Source organism: Oncorhynchus tshawytscha, linkage group LG26 (assembly GCF_018296145.1).
Source record: "Oncorhynchus tshawytscha isolate Ot180627B linkage group LG26, Otsh_v2.0, whole genome shotgun sequence".
NCBI lineage: Eukaryota > Metazoa > Chordata > Actinopteri > Salmoniformes > Salmonidae > Oncorhynchus > Oncorhynchus tshawytscha.
In genome coordinates, this window is record NC_056454.1 from 49,588,759 (window position 1) to 49,603,020 (window position 14,262).

General features: G+C 41.6%; 2 protein-coding genes across 2 annotated transcripts in view; one reads left to right on the forward strand and one right to left on the reverse strand.

Annotated features, from left to right (window-relative positions):
- The window catches only part of LOC112224979 (cilia- and flagella-associated protein 65), a 77,792-nt gene extending 66,724 nt beyond the window's left edge, over positions 1 to 11,068 (forward strand). Inside the window, 3 exon segments of the mRNA XM_042306382.1 lie at positions 5,996 to 6,295; positions 8,518 to 8,652; positions 9,612 to 11,068. Of these exon segments, the coding sequence (XP_042162316.1) occupies positions 5,996 to 6,295; positions 8,518 to 8,652; positions 9,612 to 9,705 (529 nt within the window). The 3' untranslated portion in view covers positions 9,706 to 11,068.
- A 1,187-nt stretch (positions 11,069 to 12,255) lies between these two features.
- Positions 12,256 to 14,262, reverse strand: part of fn1a (fibronectin 1a) — a 64,447-nt gene continuing 62,440 nt past the window's right edge. Inside the window, exons 44-47 of the mRNA XM_042306795.1 lie at positions 13,986 to 14,111; positions 13,606 to 13,712; positions 13,226 to 13,348; positions 12,256 to 12,713 (exon numbers count right to left, since the gene is read on the reverse strand). Coding sequence (XP_042162729.1) covers positions 12,645 to 12,713; positions 13,226 to 13,348; positions 13,606 to 13,712; positions 13,986 to 14,111 — 425 coding nt within the window. The 3' untranslated portion in view covers positions 12,256 to 12,644. The remainder of the gene's footprint in view (positions 12,714 to 13,225; positions 13,349 to 13,605; positions 13,713 to 13,985; positions 14,112 to 14,262) is intronic.

Sequence of the window (14,262 nt, forward strand, 5' to 3'; positions counted from 1 at the left end):
CAGTAACTCTCCTCTCCTCTATATTCAGGTACAGTAACTCTCCTCTATATTCAGGTTCAGTAACTCTCCTCCTATATATTCAGGTTCAGTAACTCTCCTCTATATTCAGGTTCACTGTAACTCTCCTCTCCTCTATATTCAGGTTCAGTAACTCTCCTCTATATTCAGGTTCAGTAACTCTCCTCTATATTCAGGTTCAGTAACTCTCCTCTATATTCAGGTTCAGTAACTCTCCTCTATATTCAGGTTCAGTAACTCTCCTCTCCTATATATTCAGGTTCAGTAACTCTCCTCTATATTCAGGTACAGTAACTCTCTATATTCAGGTTCAGTAACTCTCCTCTATATTCAGGTTCAGTAACTCTCCTCTCCTCTATATTCAGGTTCAGTTACTCTCCTCTATATTCAGGTTCAGTAACCCTCCTCTATATTCAGGTTCAGTAACTCTCCTCTCCTCTATCTCCTCTATATTCAGGTACAGTAACTCTCCTCTCCTCTATATTCAGGTTCAGTTACTCTCCTCTCCTCTATATTCAGGTTCAGTAACTCTCCTCTATATTCAGGTACAGTAACTCTCCTCTATATTCAGGTTCAGTAACTCTCCTCTATATTCAGGTACAGTAACTCTCTATATTCAGGTTCAGTAACTCTCCTCTATATTCAGGTTCAGTAACTCTCCTCTCCTCTATTTCAGGTACAGTAACTCTCCTCTATATTCAGGTTCAGTAACTCTCCTCTCGTCTATATTCAGGTTCAGTAACTCTCCTCTATATTCAGGTTCAGTAACTCTCCTCTATATTCAGGTTCAGTAACTCTCCTCTATATTCAGGTACAGTAACTCTCCTCTATATTCAGGTTCAGTAACTCTCCTCTCCTCTATATTCATGTACAGTAACTCTCCTCTATATTCAGGTACAGTAACTCTCCTCTCCTCTATATTCAGGTTCAGTAACTCTCCTCGCCTCTATATTCAGGTACAGTAACTCTTCTCTATATTCAGGTACAGTAACTCTCCTCTATATTCAGGTTCAGTAACTCTCCTCTCCTCTATATTCAGGTACAGTAACTCTCCTCTATATTCAGGTTCAGTAACTCTCCTCTCCTCTATATTCAGGTTCAGTAACTCTCCTCTATATTCAGGTACAGTAACTCTCCTCTCCTCTATATTCAGGTTCAGTAACTCTCCTCGCCTCTATATTCAGGTACAGTAACTCTTCTCTATATTCAGGTACAGTAACTCTCCTCTATATTCAGGTACAGTAACTCTCTATATTCAGGTACAGTAACTCTCCTCTATATTCAGGCACTGTAACTCTCCTCTCCTCTATATTCAGGTTCAGTAACTCTCCTCTATATTCAGGTTCAGTAACTCTCCTCTATATTCAGGTTCAGTAACTCTCCTCTATATTCAGGTTCAGTAACTCTCCTCTATATTCAGGTTCAGTAACTCTCCTCTTCTCTATATTCAGGTACAGTAACTCTCCTCTATATTCAGGTACAGTAACTCTCTATATTCAGGTACAGTAACTCTCCTCTATATTCAGGCACTGTAACTCTCCTCTCCTCTATATTCAGGTTCAGTAACTCTCCTCTATATTCAGGTTCAGTAACTCTCCTCTATATTCAGGTTCAGTAACTCTCCTCTATATTCAGGTTCAGTAACTCTCCTCTATATTCAGGTTCAGTAACTCTCCTCTCCTATATATTCAGGTTCAGTAACTCTCCTCTATATTCAGGTTCAGTAACTCTCCTCTCCTCTATATTCAGGTACAGTAACTCTCCTCTATATTCAGGTACAGTAACTCTCCTCTCCTCTATATTCAGGTTCAGTAACTCTCCTCTCCTCTATATTCAGGTACAGTAACTCTCCTCTATATTCAGGTTCAGTAACTCTCCTCTCCTCTATATTCAGGTTCAGTAACTCTCCTCTATATTCAGGTTCAGTAACTCTCCTCTCCTCTATATTCAGGTACAGTAACTCTCCTCTATATTCAGGTTCAATAACTCTCCTCTCGTCTATATTCAGGTTCAGTAACTCTCCTCTATATTCAGGTACAGTAACTCTCCTCTATATTCAGGTTCAGTAACTCTCCTCTATATTCAGGTACAGTAACTCTCCTCTATATTCAGGTTCAGTAACTCTCCTCTATATTCAGGTACAGTAACTCTCCTCTATATTCAGGTTCAGTAACTCTCCTCTATATTCAGGTACAGTAACTCTCCTCTCCTCTATATTCAGGTTCAGTAACTCTCCTCTCCTCTATATTCAGGTACAGTAACTCTCCTCTATATTCAGGTTCAGTTACTCTCCTCTCCTCTATATTCAGGTTCAGTAACTCTCCTCTATATTCAGGTTCAGTAACTCTCCTCTATATTCAGGTTCAGTAACTCTCCTCTATATTCAGGTTCAGTAACTCTCCTCTATATTCAGGTTCAGTAACTCTCCTCTCCTCTATATTCAGGTTCAGTAACTCTCCTCTATATTCAGGTTCAGTAACTCTCCTCTATATTCAGGTTCAGTTACTCTCCTCTCCTCTATATTCATGTACAGTAGCTCTCCTCTATATTCAGGTACAGTAACTCTCCTCTCCTCTATATTCAGGTTCAGTAACTCTCCTCTCCTCTATATTCAGGTTCAGTAACTCTCCTCTATATTCAGGTACAGTTACTCTCCTCTCCTCTATTTTCAGGTTCAGTAACTCTCCTCTATATTCAGGTTCAGTTACTCTCCTCTCCTCTATATTCAGGTTCAGTAACTCTCCTCTATATTCAGGTTCAGTAACTCTCCTCTCCTCTATATTCAGGTTCAGTAACTCTCCTCTATATTCAGGTACAGTAACTCTCCTCTATATTCAGGTTCAGTAACTCTCCTCTATATTCAGGTACAGTTACTCTCCTCTCCTCTATATTCAGGTTCAGTAACTCTCCTCTATATTCAGGTACAGTTACTCTCCTCTCCTCTATATTCAGGTACAGTTACTCTCCTCTCCTCTATATTCAGGTACAGTAACTCTCCTCTATATTCAGGTACAGTAACTCTCCTCTCTTCTATATTCAGGTTCAGTATCTCTCCTCTATATTCAGGTACAGTTACTCTCCTCTCCTCTATATTCAGGTACAGTAACTCTCCTCTCCTCTATATTCAGGTTCAGTAACTCTCCTCTATATTCAGGTTCAGTTACTCTCCTCTATATTCAGGTTCAGTAACTCTCCTCTATATTCAGGTTCAGTAACTCTCCTCTCCTCTATATTCAGGTTCAGTAACTCTCCTCTCCTCTATATTCAGGTTCAGTAACCCTCCTCTATATTCAGGTTCAGTTACTCTCCTCTCCTCTATATTCAGGTTCAGTAACTCTCCTCTATATTCAGGTTCAGTAACTCTCCTCTATATTCAGGTTCAGTAACTCTCCTCTATATTCAGGTTCAGTAACTCTCCTCTATATTCAGGTACAGTTACTCTCCTCTCCTCTATATTCAGGTACAGTAACTCTCCTCTATATTCAGGTACAGTAACTCTCCTCTCCTCTATATTCAGGTTCAGTAAATCTCCTCTATATTCGGGTTCAGTTACTCTCCTCTCCTCTATATTCAGGTTCAGTAACTCTCCTCTATATTCAGGTTCAGTAACTCTCCTCTATATTCAGGTTCAGTAACCCTCCTCTATATTCAGGTTCAGTTACTCTCCTCTATATTCAGGTACAGTAACTCTCCTCTCCTCTATTTTCAGGTTCAGTAACTCTCCTCTATATTCAGGTTCAGTAACTCTCCTCTCCTCTATATTCAGGTTCAGTAACTCTCCTCTATATTCAGGTTCAGTAACTCTCCTCTCCTCTATATTCAGGTTCAGTTACTCTCCTCTCCTCTATATTCAGGTTCAGTAACTCTCCTCTCCTCTATCTCCTCTATATTCAAGTACAGTAACTCTCCTCTCCTCTATATTCAGGTTCAGTTACTCTCCTCTCCTCTATATTCAGGTTCAGTAACTCTCCTCTATATTCAGGTACAGTTACTCTCCTCTCCTCTATTTTCAGGTTCAGTAACTCTCCTCTATATTCAGGTACAGTTACTCTCCTCTCCTCTATATTCAGGTTCAGTTACTCTCCTCTCCTCTATATTCAGGTTCAGTAACTCTCCTCTATATTCAGGTACAGTTACTCTCCTCTCCTCTATATTCATGTACAGTAACTCTCCTCTCCTCTATATTCAGGTTCAGTAACTCTCCTCTATATTCAGGTTCAGTAACTCTCCTCTATGTTCAGGTTCAGTAACTCTCCTCTATATTCAGGTACAGTAACTCTCTATATTCAGGTTCAGTAACTCTCCTCTCCTCTATATTCAGGTTCAGTAACTCTCCTCTCCTCTATGTTCAGGTTCAGTAACTCTCCTCTATATTCAGGTTCAGTAACTCTCCTCTATATTCAGGTTCAGTAACTCTCCTCTATATTCAGGTTCAGTAACTCCTCTATATTCAGGTTCAGTAACTCTCCTCCTATATATTCAGGTTCAGTAACTCTCCTCTATATTCAGGCACTGTAACTCTCCTCTCCTCTATATTCAGGTTCAGTAACTCTCCTCTATATTCAGGTTCAGTAACTCTCCTCTATATTCAGGTTCAGTAACTCTCCTCTATATTCAGGTTCAGTAACTCTCCTCTATATTCAGGTTCAGTAACTCTCCTCTCCTATATATTCAGGTTCAGTAACTCTCCTCTATATTCAGGTACTGTAACTCTCTATATTCAGGTTCAGTAACTCTCCTCTATATTCAGGTTCAGTAACTCTCCTCTCCTCTATATTCAGGTTCAGTAACTCTCCTCTATATTCAGGTTCAGTAACTCTCCTCTATATTCAGGTTCAGTAACTCTCCTCTATATTCAGGTTCAGTAACTCTCCTCTATATTCAGGTACAGTTACTCTCCTCTCCTCTATATTCATGTACAGTAGCTCTCCTCTATATTCAGGTACAGTAACTCTCCTCTCCTCTATATTCAGGTTCAGTAACTCTCCTCTCCTCTATATTCAGGTTCAGTAACTCTCCTCTATATTCAGGTACAGTAACTCTCCTCTATATTCAGGTTCAGTAACTCTCCTCTATATTCAGGTACAGTAACTCTCCTCTATATTCAGGTTCAGTAACTCTCCTCTATATTCAGGTTCAGTAACTCTCCTCTCCTCTATATTCAGGTACAGTAACTCTCCTCTATATTCAGGTTCAGTAACTCTCCTCTCGTCTATATTCAGGTTCAGTAACTCTCCTCTATATTCAGGTACAGTAACTCTCCTCTATATTCAGGTTCAGTAACTCTCCTCTATATTCAGGTACAGTAACTCTCCTCTATATTCAGGTTCAGTAACTCTCCTCTCCTCTATATTCATGTACAGTAACTCTCCTCTATATTCAGGTACAGTAACTCTCCTCTCCTCTATATTCAGGTTCAGTAACTCTCCTCGCCTCTATATTCAGGTACAGTAACTCTTCTCTATATTCAGGTACAGTAACTCTCCTCTATATTCAGGTTCAGTAACTCTCCTCTCCTCTATATTCAGGTACAGTAACTCTCCTCTATATTCAGGTTCAGTAACTCTCCTCTCCTCTATATTCAGGTTCAGTAACTCTCCTCTATATTCAGGTACAGTAACTCTCCTCTCCTCTATATTCAGGTTCAGTAACTCTCCTCGCCTCTATATTCAGGTACAGTAACTCTTCTCTATATTCAGGTACAGTAACTCTCCTCTATATTCAGGTACAGTAACTCTCTATATTCAGGTACAGTAACTCTCCTCTATTATCAGGTTCAGTAACTCTCCTCTATATTCAGGTTCAGTTCTGTGTGGTTAGTTGGCAGCATCTAAAGAGTTAGCTAAAGGTGAGATGCTTAGTTCTTCACCATGTTGCTGTAAGAATGGCCCTGAGAGACTCGGTGGTGCTTCTAGCCTGTCCACTATGCACCATGGAGTTGGTGTATAGCTGTATCTTTCTTCACTGTTCCCTGTAGGAGCCTACTGGACGACCCTCACTTCCACCACTCTCTGGTGAACGGTGTGGCTGAACCCGTGCCCTACTTCACCCAGCTGAGACAGACTGCCTACACCCCTACCACACCTCTCCCTGGGGCTGCTACGCCTTTTCCTGGGACCAGGGAGGCCCCTCCACCTTGCCCCCCTACTCCTCAGCTCCTCATGGGGGGCAGTCTGTACAGTGCTGGGGTAACAGAGGTAACAAAGCAACAGCCACAGACCCAGAAGCCAACAGTGAAGCGAGAGCGTCAGCTCAACGTTCAGGAGACCATCCGCAGGTGAGCTGGGTTGGGTGGGGCGACATACAGTTGAAGTCGGAAGTTTACATACAGTGGGGCAAAAAAGTATTTCGTCAGCCACCAATTGTGCAAGTTCTCCCACTTAAAAAGATGAGAGAGGCCTGTAATTTTCATCATTGGCACACTTCAACTACAAAATGAGAGAAAAAAATCCAGAAAATCACATTGTAGGATTTTTAATGAATTTATTTGCAAATTATGGTGGAAAATAAGTATTTGGTCACCTACAAACAAGCAAGATTTCTGGCTCTCACAGACCTGTAACTTCTTCTTTAAGAGGCTCCTCTGTCCTCCACTCGTTACCTGTATTAATGGCACCTGTTTGAACTTGTTATCAGTATAAAAGACACCTGTCCACAACCTCAAACAGTCACACTCCAAACTCCACTATGGCCAAGACCAAAGAGCTGTCAAAGGACACCAGAAACAAAATTGTAGACCTGTACCAGGCTGGGAAGACTGAATCTGCAATAGGTAAGCAGCTTGGTTTGAAGAAATCAACTGTGGGAGCAATTAGTAGGAAATGGAAGACATACAAGACCACTGATAATCTCCCTCGATCTGGGGCTCCACGCAAGATCTCACCCCGTGGGGTCAAAATTATCACAAGAACGGTGAGCAAAAATCCCAGAACCACACGGGGGGACCTAGTGAATGACCTGCAGAGAGCTGGGACCAAAGTAACAAAGCCTACCATCAGTAACACACTACGCCGCCAGGGACTCAAATCCTGCAGTGTTGCCTGGGCAACGAAGGAGTGGCTTCGTAAGAAGCAGTCCAAGGTCCTGGAGTGGCCTAGCCAGTCTCCAGATCTCAACCCAATAGAAAATCATTAGAAAGAGTTGAAAGTCCGTGTTGCCCAGCAACAGCCCCAAAACATCACTGCTCTAGAGGAGATCTGCATGGAGGAATGGGCCAAAATACCAGCAACAGTGTGTGAAAACCTTGTGAAGACTTACAGCTAACCTTTGACCTCTGTCATTGCCAACAAAGGATATGTAACAAAGTATTGAGATAAACTTTTGTTATTGACCAAATACTTATTTTCCACCATAATTTGCAAATAAATTCATTAAAAATCCTACAATGTGATCTTCTGGATTTTGTCTGTCATAGTTGAAGTGTACCTATGATGGAAAATTACAGGCCTCTTTCATCTTTTTAAGTGGGGGAACTTGCACAATTGGTAGCTGACTAAATACTTTTTTGCCCCACTGTACACTTTGGTTGGAGTCATTAAAACCCATTTTTCAACCACTCTTCACATTTCTTTTTAACAAAGTCATTTTTCCAACAATTGTTTCCAGACAGATTATTTCACTTATAATTCACGGTATCACAATTCCAGTGGGTCAGAGGTTTACATGCAGTAAGGGACTGTACAGCTTGGAAAATACCAGAAAATGTAATCATTTTGGAAGCTTCTGATAGGCTAATTGACATCATTTGAGTCAATTGGAGGTGTACCTGTAGATGTATTTCAAGGCCTACCTTCAAACTCAGTGCCTTGACATCATGGGGAAATCAAAAGAAATCAGCCAAGATCTCAGAAAAAAATTTGTAGACCTTCACAGATCTGGTTCATCCTTGGGAGAAATCCGTGGTATATGTAAACTTCCAACTTCAGCTGTACGTGGGGCAGGGCTTTAGGTAACCAGTTATAGATGATTTAGTAGCAGTCTATACAGGAAATACTTCAAACAAATCTATGACCAAACCTTTTACAGATTGTGACTTATAAGGGTAGAAATATCAGATATTAAAAGGTAATGAACACGTTTATGTTGTTCCCCTTGAATTAATGTGAATTAAGGTGCTGTTGTTCCCCTTGAATTAAGAGACTGTTCCTTTGGTAACCTCTCTGTGTTCACTTCTGCTACCCCTCCTCCCTTTCCTCTCCTCCTCTCCTTCCTCTCCTCCTCTTCCCCCTCCTCCCTCTCCTCTTCCCCTCCTTCCTCTCCTCTTCCTCTCCTTTCCCCTCCTCCCTCTCCCTCTTCCCCTCCTCCCTCTCCTCTTCCCCTCCTTCCTCTCCCCCTCCCTCTCCTCTTCCTCTTCCCCTATTCCTTCTCCTCTTCCCCCTCCTCCCTCTCCTCTTCCCCTCTTCCCCTCCTTCCTCTCCTCTTCCCCTCCTTCCTCTCCTCCCTCTCCCCCCTCCCTCTTCTCTTCCTCTACTCTTCCTCTCCCCCTCCTTTTCCTCCCAGGTTGCCAGAGTTCTGTGACGTGACAGAGGAGGTTCTCCTCAACACCTTACAGAACCTGATGATGGAGGCCTTCCTGGGAGAGCTGGTCCTTACAGCCAGGCCACGAATCATCGCTCTGCCTCCTGTCTCTGCCAGGTCTGTCAGAACCTCCTGGATGCCTGAATAGCCTGTTCTCAGATCTGTTTGTGTGGGCTTGTCAACTCCTACAGTCAGACCCACACCCCATCCAGCTTGTACAATGATCATAAAACCGATTTTTCTACAGAAGTTGGATCTATCAAGCATGTTCATTAGTCAGACTCCACAGATTACACATTTCCATTGATCACAGCCATTATCAATAAGGTTAAACTGTGACTTATCACTCGTTGATGGATATAGTAACTAGCTATGTTTCCATTAATTTATCGACTTTTACAGTTGTTTCACCAGATATCTTATGTCCTATATATTACAGTATGTTCAGGATGTCCTGGGATCCTAAGTAGGTCAGTGGTCTAAAAGCACTGTATCTCTAGAGGCGTCACTACAGACCCTGGTTCGAATCCAGGCTGTATCACAATTGGCCCAGCGTCGTCCGGGTTCGGCCGTCATTGTAAATAAAGAATTTGTTCTTAATTGACTTGCCTAGTTACATTTGCATAGAATATAGATGCGACAGTTGCGTCACAACACCTAGTGTCATAAATGTAGTGGTTCAATTGTTTCCATTACCCATCTAGCCAAATTGCACATTAATAAATTGGAGACGGCCTGTATGTCGTCCCACATATCCATTTAATGTATCAGGTTACCCGTGAAAAGGAGAGAATGACAAAATGAACAAATCATTTGCCAATGTATCGCCACAGGTCCTGCCATGAGGAAACTTAATTGCCAGAAAAGCAGGGCGAAGTAATTCATGCATTCTTGGGTACCCGGGTACCTTCAAAAGTATTCAGCAATGATCATTTAGTCAAAACACCAGGTCTCAAAGAGAGTTTGACAAAAGAAACTTCCACCTGTCAAAATGTCTCCTATATCTGCCGTTTCCATTACACGTTAGGCTTTTAATAAACCTGGATCAACAGACTGCTCTGTTTCGTCTTATCTAGGAGGAACAGCTGTGGTTCCAGGAGGCTGTCCAGAGGTGGCGCTGACCCAGACAGGAGCAGAGAGACCAGGGGGGGGGGTTCCTCTGAGTCTTAGCTTCAGCCCACCCTCTTCACTACTGGCCAACCTGGCATGGACCTAACCAGTGTTTTACTCCACACAATGCCTCAACATTATTTCATACCCAATTAATAACTATATAAAAAAAAAATCTAAAAAGTTGATTTGACCATTTTAAAATAGCGAATCACATCTCGATGCCCTGATCTACAATGTGATTAGTGCTTTCACACCCTCATGTACCTGATAGAGTGAAGTGAAACTATCTAGCCTTTATACTAAACCCAAAACATTGATGACAGACCATTCCAAAAACATTTGTTTATTAAAAAGGAATTCAGTCCACAGTAGTTAAGACTTTGGCACCTACAATATATATATAAAATAAAAAAATAACAAAAACGTGTACACCCCAAATAGCATTAAAACAAAATGCTTGGATAAAAGAGATAAATTAAAAACAGCAGTTGAGGTGGGTATGAAACAATGCAACTCAACTGGCAGCCATCTTAGAGCTTCCGTTCACAAAATGGCAGAAGTACATGAAAACAACAGATACAATTCTGGACATTGAATGAACACCCACTTGCAGTGTACCTCTGTGATACAACTCTTGCATTAAAGCAGTGGTATTCAGCGGGGACCCCCGGATTGAATTTCTGGGGACCAAATTTCTTATGATCCCACCCCATATCAAATAACAACCTTCAAAAAAAAAAAAAAAAAAAAAACTGCAAATTTCTACATAAACATCTTCTCAAAAATGAAAAGAAACCAATAAATACATTTACTCAATAAAATTGTATTTTTTCAAATTATTTCTCAAAAACGTTTGTATAATGTCCCATACAATAATCTGTACTCTTGGTTTCTGGTTCTTCATTTTTAATATATATATATATAAAATGGCGACCCCACTCAGACCACGACTTTGAATACCACTGCATTAAAGACCATGCTTGGTTTTAAAAAGGAATGTTTTTTGTTTGTTAGACTGGCAGTTGAAGTCTCCAAAGAGATTTGAAATACATGAAGACAAGGTTCTCATGCGAGACCTCTGTATCCAAGTGGTTCACTATATAGGGAATAGGGTTATACTTCAAAACAACAATCTTATTTCTCTGTAGAACCATTTGAGCTTGGATGGGATCGGTTGGAAATAGGATCCATTCCAGATAACTCACGATGCCGTCAAGACTTTTCCCATATTGTAAACTTCTGAATGGGGTAAAATCTCACACCAGAGAGAGAAAGCTCTGGTTTGGGCAGCACAGAGTAGAAACAGAGTAGGCTACAGGAGGATTAGGAACAGCACAGAGTAGAAACAGAGTAGGCTACAGGAGGATTAGGAACAGCACAGAGTAGAAACAGAGTAGGCTACAGGAGGATTAGGAACAGCTACAGGAGGAATACTGAATGGCTTTAGAACCTCTACAGATTTTCCATTTTCTCTTTTCATGGGAATGTCTCGTAGGTAGGACAACGGAACCAAACATTAAAATATAAAAGACCCTTTCTTTGCCTTGGGGGTATTTTGAAGTGACGCTTATAGAAAGGAGTGGCAATGTGGAGAAGCAGCAGGATGGTGGTTAATTGGTCAGACCAGACCACTGATCAAGGTTAGTGAATGACAGGAACAGGAAGGCAGCACGTAGCACGACACTTCCTACAGTAATATGTTCCATGGAGTACTTCTGTGACGGCACGGGAAGACATCGCCATAAAAATACAAGTCTATAAGAATTCAATAGGAATTATATTTCCATGGGCGACACATAGGAAGTCCCACCAAGTTGACTACTTAAAAAAAAAATGGTGCATGCTAGCAGTCTTTTGTGAGACTGATCCTAGTGCACTCTAGGTTTTATAACTCTGTGTAAGTCACAGGTACAGCGCCTTCAGGAAGTATTGACTTTTTCCACATTGTTGTTGTTGTTGTTACAGCCTGAATTTAAAATGGATTAAATAGAAATTGTGTGTCAATGATTTACACACAATTACCCCATAATGTCAAAATGGAAATGAAATATCGTTTTGTAGAACATTTTGTAAAGTAATAAAATGTTAAAAAGTTGAAATGTATTGAGTCAATAAGTAAATTTTCTTTGTAAATGGCAAGCCTAAAGTTCAGGAGTAAAAATGTGCTTGACAAATTGCATAATAAGTTGTTTAACCTTTTTTTTTTTAAATGACTATCCCATCTCTTTACCCCACACAAGTGTCTGTGAGGTCACTCAATCCAGTAGTGAATTTCAAGCACCGATTCAACAACAAAGACAAGGGAGGTTTTCCAATGCCTCGCAAAGAAGGGCACCTATTGGTAGCAGACACTGAATATCCCTTTGAGCATGGTGAAGTTATTAATTACACTTGGATGGTTTATCTATACACCCAGTCACTACAAAGATACAGGCGTCCTTCCTAACTCAGTTGCCGGAGAGGAAGGAAACCACTCAGGGATTTCACCAGAACAATAACCTAAAACACAAAGGCCAAATCTACACTGGAGTTGCTTACCATGAAGACATTGAATATTCCTGAGTGGCCTTGTTACAGTTTTGATTTAGAAATCAGCTTGAAAATCTATGGCAATATTTGAAAATGGCTGTCTAGCAATGATCTACAACCAACTTGACAGAGCTTGAACAATACATTTTTTTTTTAAATTGCCAAATATTGTACAATCCAGGTGTGCAAAGCTCTTAGAGATTGACCCAGAAAAGTCCTACAAAGTATGGACTCAGGGATGGGAATACATAAGTAAATTAGATATTTATGCATTTCATTTTCAATATATATATTTGCTAAAAATGTCTAAAAACATTTTCACTTTCATTAAAATCCATTTTGAATTCAGGCTGTAACAACAAGTTGTTGAATAAGTTGTTGAATAAGTCCAGGGATAGGAAGACTTTCTGAAGGCCCTGTAATGTGAGTGGAGTCTGAGGAGGAGGATGTGGTTCTCCTCTCCTTCTTTACTCGGAGGGTTGCTGTACATCTGCTAGGAGCTCTGGTCTCAGACACTCTATAGGACACTGGATGTTCTGTTGGGAAGACAGAAAGGAAACAGAGTCCATTTAAAGTACATGTTAGCATGACGGTCAATAAGGAAATGCATTTTTTTTTTTAAACCTTTATTTAACTAGGCAAGTCAGTTAAGAACAAATTCTTATTTTCAATGATTGCCTAGGAACAGTGGGTTAACTGCCTGTTCAGGGGCAGAACGACAGATTTGTACCTTGTCATCTCGGGGATTTGAACTTGCAACCTTCCGGTTACTAGTCCAACGCTCTAACCACTAGGCTACCCTGCCACATGATATACAGCTGATCTCGATTGACATATGGGAGGTCACAAAGACATTTGTGTCCATGTTATTATGGGCCAGTAAGTGGCAGAATGAAAGGCCAGCTTTAGAATCCAAGGAGCACAGAATAAAATAAAACACTAGAAAGGACACTGGTAAACCTTTAACGTAACTACCGGTCGGCCATCTTGGTCAGGGAAAACTGTATAATATTGTATCTCTATGCCTGAGAGGCCCGGGAACACCCACCAGTTTCTTCAGGGCGTTCTCCCTATAGCGGTCGAATGCGTCTTGGTGTATTTGAGGCTGTAGCAGATCCACATCTACCTCAGTCTGAGCTCCCGGTCTTCTGCAGTTCTCACAGCGCCAGCCCTGAGGGCAGGACACGCACACCATTTACCACATAGAACAAAACACTGACGGTCTCATACATCTGCGTCCTTAACATTCACTGAAGTCCTCACCGTTAGAATTCAATTTCACTTTGATAGTCCGCCAAATTTGCGTATCCAGTTTACCACACGTTCACAACTTTCTCCTGCTTAAGTCTAGACTCCTCTTATCTGTGCTTTTCTTTTACTTCCTGTGTGCTACACCACAACATCCTGTGCTCCACTGTATGGTCTTACCTGCTGTCCTCCGTAACAGGTGCAGGTACAGATAGCTCCCAGGTATTCCTTCTGCCACTGGTTGCCCACCTGGTACATCTTCCCCTCGTCATAACACGTGGACTCATCTGTAGAAAACAAGTAGATCACCATAACAACGCACAGTGCAGTAGGTCTCCGGCCATTCTCTGGCCCTCGTCCCATTATCGTAGCGAACCTGAACTTTTACTGCGGATTGGATATTTTCTTTTCACGTCGTTCTGTCCAGCAACTGTAGTGGAGGCGTTACCAGAACAGCTCGGCAGTATTAAAAGGATCCGTGGACTTGGTACACGCTGGTGTGAATTAAACAACTTGTCGGCCATTAATTGATCTCTAAACTAGTATGGTCCGGTACTTACGTGGCTCGCACTTGAACTCTCCCTTCCCGTTGCCCAAACAAGTACAGCTCATCATGTGACCGTTCTCAGCGTGGCGATCCCACTTCTCTCCTATGCGGTAGTTGTTCCCGCTGTCATGACACCACTCTGTAGGAGGGAGAGGGTGAAGAGGAGAGTAGGGGACGTAGGAGAGAGGACGGGGGAGGGAGAGGGGAGATCTTACTAGTTGAATGAATCCAAAATACGTTTTTTTTTTGGGAGGACACATGGCCATTATGTCCTCGACTCCTCCCACTCT